The sequence below is a fragment of the Nanorana parkeri genome, unplaced genomic scaffold, assembly GCF_000935625.1.
Source record: "Nanorana parkeri isolate BGI_ZX_2015 unplaced genomic scaffold, ASM93562v1 scaffold1053, whole genome shotgun sequence".
Taxonomy (NCBI): Eukaryota; Metazoa; Chordata; class Amphibia; order Anura; family Dicroglossidae; genus Nanorana; species Nanorana parkeri.
Genome location: NW_017307321.1, coordinates 217978 through 222775, shown reverse-complemented (window position 1 = coordinate 222775; position 4798 = coordinate 217978). Strand labels below are relative to the sequence as shown.

The following is a 4798-nucleotide window of genomic DNA, read 5'->3' as shown; positions in this document are numbered from 1 at the left end:
ATAAATAAAAATAGTTAAAATAAAATAAAAGTCACATATAAAAAAAGTAAAAAAAAAAATGTTAAGTTCCCCACCCCAACGTTTACGCACATATAATTGTCGCGAAAAGACAATTGCGCTACACATGTTACATATCGTCGCGAACGCTGTAATAAGAGCAATAATTAGAGCAATAATGTTAGGGCCATCAATCACTGATAACACTTAACTGATGAGCGGTAACACTTAACTGATGAGCGGTAAAAGCTTGTAAAGTGTCGCCTATGGCCAATTTTGGGTATTGTAGTTTTTTGAGGTTTCGCGGGTCCTCGCAATTTTAAGGCTTAACATGTTTGGTGTCTTTTTACCCGAAGTGACCCCGTTTTAATTTTTCCTTAATATAGTAAAAAATAAAGCCCACAGTGGTGATTAAATACCACCAAAAGAGACCTCTATCTGTCCCTAAAAAATTGTATAAAATTAATTTCAGTACAGCGCTGCATGATGGAATAAATGTCAGTCAAAGTAACGCAGCGCTGAATACTGAAAAATGGCCTGGCCAGGAAGGGGGTGTAAACACCGCGGACTTCAAGTGGTTTAAGCTGATTGGCTGTGCTGCAGTTGAGACAAAGTCTGAGCACTTCTTATTAACTCCCCCCATTGTAGGGGGTGCTTGAGATAAAACAACACCCTGGGGGATATTTGCTGTAATAATGGACTATATCATCTAATGAGCTGAGAGGCAGGGGAATTTATCAAAAGTGGAGCAGTTGTCCATGGCAACCAATCAGCTTCTCCCTTTTATTTTTCAGTCTGAACGAAATAAACTAAAGAGGGAACCTGATTGGTTACTATGGTAACTGCTCCAGATATGATACATCCCCGTCATTAAGCGGTGGTGAGCGGTGCAGCCTCCTCTCCCGCCCCTAGGCGGAGCTCTGCTCTCTGTCCAGCAGTCAGCGCTGTACTCGGTGTGTATTGTGTGTGTTGCGCTGTGCGGAGTGTCCTGCACCGTGTCATGGTATTCGTCCTGTATGGGCTGTGCGGGGAGCTGCGCTGTGGGAGGGCCGGAGACTGGACGTGCCAAGCAGACGATGCATCTGACTGAGGTACCCTGCATGTACTCACCCCATGCACCCCTAATGCCGCCAATATCTGCAGACGAGATGTGCTGGCTCAGTGCGCAGCTGGGGCAGCGGTGTCAACTAGTGCAAAGTCCCAGCTGAGTGCTGGAACCGTTGTCATAGTTGCAAGGACTTTGTGAAAGTTTTCAGGGATGCTTTACCTTGACACGTGTTCTGTGTGACCCAATCACCGATGACATTGTCAGGAGACTTTGATTGACAGGCTGGAGGGTCAGTGTATGGTGCGTACATGGACTGTCCTGCTTGTGGTATAGAGTGATCAGCGACTCATGGAGCTGGGACTGTCTCCCTAGATGATGCCCATTGCTTCCACTCATGTGGCATCAATACGTATTTTACATTCCAACGATACAGGTTGTGAATGGGCAGATCACATATGAAGCTGGTCATACACTGGTAGATTTCCATATGACAAGTCTCATCACAACCTTCCATGATGTCATCAGAGACGTCACAAATGTCCTTCAATATTTCATTTAACATCTTCCTGTCCAGAGCAATTTCTTCATAAAATCAGAATTGATTTTATGAAGAAATTGATAACAATGATATATGTTCTGTAAGTAGAGGCTGTGTAGAATAAACAAATGCTGGAAATGTTTCAAATGTTTATGTAACCAGTATTTTTATGTAAAAATATATATATATATATATATATATATATATAATAAATGATAAAAGATGTGGTCATGTTGGGTAAATAGGATACAATCCGTGTACCCATCGCACTCGGAACCGCTGTTCCATCAGATAAGAGGTGGGTGCAACAGGTGTCAACGGGTGGCTTCCATCAAAGTCTACAAGTGAAAAGATGGACACCGGCAGTCCGAGGCTTTGTATATCCAAACACTAAATACAACGTTTCAGGGTCTCACAGGATCCCCTTCATCTAACACACTTGTTTGCCTGATGAAGGGGATCCTGTGAGATCCCACAATGTTGTATTTAGTGTTTGAATATGCAACACGTCGGGTAAATGGACACCAAACATATCAAGCCTTAAAGGGGTTCTAAAGCCTCCTGTTTTTTTGCCTATATCTACTGCTGACAAGCAGTAGATATAGGCAAATAGTTTAAGCGTTTTTTCTCAGCGGTTTAGACTTACCTCGTTATCGCGGCGAGAGTCCGGAACTGTTTGTGCGGCCGCAAAGGATCTTGGGGCGGGCGCAGTTCGGATTCTCGGATTCGGATTCTCGGATTCATGTGAAATGTCACTTTCACATGTAGGCGCACCCGACGCATGCTTGTTTGTGGGGGCCCAAACATTTTGTTTGCATTTTTTTTTTTTTAATATGTGTAGGACGCTAGTTTGTGTCCTTCCCGTTACCCTAAGGAGAACTATGGGGAAAGCCCTGACCACATAGTTCTCCTTTTAATCCCCCCTTTTTTTTTTTTACATTCAACTTTATTGATATGCCAAAGAGGATTTGTCGTGTCCTCTTTATGGGGACATCAGGGGTCTATTAGACCCTTTAATGTCACCTAGTGATTTGCTTAATCAGCTTCTTCTCTGGCTACAGCAGCCGGAGAAATGACACATGGAAATTGGTAGTAATGTAATACACGTCGCTTCCGGGTTCAGTGGTCGGAGGAGAGATCAGCAGCTGGACCTGTGCTAATCTCCCTCTGATTGAAGTGGACAGACCAGCTGGTCCTGGGCCCACACAGGAGACAGCGAAGCTCAGGATAGCCAGCAGCGGAGAGGCACACACTCCCTGGCACTATACAAGCAATCTGGCTGTATAACCGCCGGATCACATGCATGTGACCAGCCATCGCCGGCAGGGCCGTAGCTACCATGGGGTGAGTGAGGCACTCGCCTCAGGCGCAGCTGAGAGGGGGCACAGCCAGGGCTGGCCTGACTGCGCCCTCCCACCCCCAGTTGCCATGGCGAGCACAGGGTGCCATTGGAAACAGGGGCACCAGGCGGCCAACACAGCCACGGCTCAGCAGGGAGAAGAGGAGCGACGAAGGCTCCAGCTTCTCCTCGGATCCCCGCTGTTCTGCCCCACCTGTATCGGCAGAGGACTCTGTGTCTTCAATCTCTTTTTTTATTTCAAAAGGGAAATGTCAGGGGGTCTGTTTTAGACCCCTAATTAGAGCTGCAGCTAACGATTATTTTCAAAATCGATTAGTTAGCCGATTATTAGGTTCGATTAATCGGTTAATCGGATAATAGGGGGGCGCATGGCGTCACATACCGCACACTTCTGTTGGGGGGCACATTTTTCCATTCTTGCCTCAGGCGCAAAAGAAGCTCGCTACGCTTCTGATCGCCGGCTATGATCTTGGTAGAACTGCTTCTGGATGCCGCCATATATTTACATTGGGCGGTTCTGAACCAGTTAATTTCAACATTTGATTTTGGATTGAATGGAGTTTCCTGAATGAAAACCACATTTACTCCGCATTCCATCCTGGTCCTTCCAACCTTTTGCATCGCTGTGCTCGGGATCGATCATTGATTTGACCCCATTAACTATTAGAAGATCCAACAAATGTTCCAATAATACATTTTTTGGAAATAAACTCTGCTGGTGTATGGCCAGCCCCCGGCATCTGTCACTTTATTACTTGCAGCTTGGGCTGGGATCGCTGAAGGCGAATTTCATTATTCAACATGATTTCAGATTAAACTTGGGAAATCCAAACTCAAGATACACAAATTATCGGGGCTCTGTATTAATAAATACATCATTAAATGGACTTTGTTTTACAGTGTAAGTACCTCAGTCCCTATACAGCAGAGCTCAGACTGGAGGAGGGAGGAGAGAAACAAGGAGTCAATCAGTTGTGCTGATAGGAGGAGAGAGCAGAAAGATGAGCTCATCAGTCTTCTGCTTCTCCGTTTAGGGCTTGTTCAGTGTGTGCAGTGACTAGTGTTTTTCCGCCAGTCACCGCAAGGGCACACAACAATTGTGTTCTATGTGCCCTGAACACGGATGTCACACAGGCATGCTGCATTTCTTTGCAGTGCACCCGAGGTCAGCAAAGACCTGAATGGAGTGAACACATTGTATGAAGTAAAAAAAAAAAGGAAACAGTGCCCCATGTTGTAGCAACGCAAGGCACCACTATACACCGCTGCCATTCGGGGGACACTAGCCAACCCCACGCTAAAACGGACCGTTATTACTCAGTCACATTTAAGGGAGGGGAGGAGACCTGCAATCTGTACTGGCACTAGAGAAAAATCAGGCTGTGCTGTATGACAGAGCTGTGTAAATCTCAAGACTGGCTGGACAAATACAAATCCCTTTGGGGCATTGTTTAGTAAGGAACACGTGTTAAGAAATATATTGGCAAACAGACTGAACTGGCTTCATCAGATTATAAAATCACCGGCCCCAAATCTTCCTTCTGTATTATTCTAACGTGTTGCTGATGAGCAGCTTGTGGTTGTTGTATGTGGTTTACACTTGACATATGAAGGTGATGAAGATGCTGCTGCTGTTCTGTGCACAGATGAGGTGAGCGGAAGTGGAGAGATATTCGGAAACTGCAACTGATAGAAGAAGGTCTCAGCAGATGCCGCCATCTGATCTACGATGTTCATCAGTCTGGTTGAATTTGTTTAGTGGCCACCAAGCTAAGAGTAGCACCATGCACATACATATGGATAGTTCATTGTTAAGGATATTGTACCCCCCCAAATGTCGTCCCACCACTCCCCC

General features: G+C 45.5%; 1 protein-coding gene across 1 annotated transcript in view; it reads left to right on the top strand.

The window, feature by feature from the left end:
• The first annotated feature begins 967 nt into the window (after positions 1-967).
• The window catches only part of TNS2 (tensin 2), a 153822-nt gene continuing 149991 nt past the window's right edge, over positions 968-4798 (top strand). The window contains exon 1 of the mRNA XM_018567472.1: positions 968-1088. Coding sequence (XP_018422974.1) covers positions 1014-1088 — 75 coding nt within the window. The 5' untranslated portion in view covers positions 968-1013. The remainder of the gene's footprint in view (positions 1089-4798) is intronic.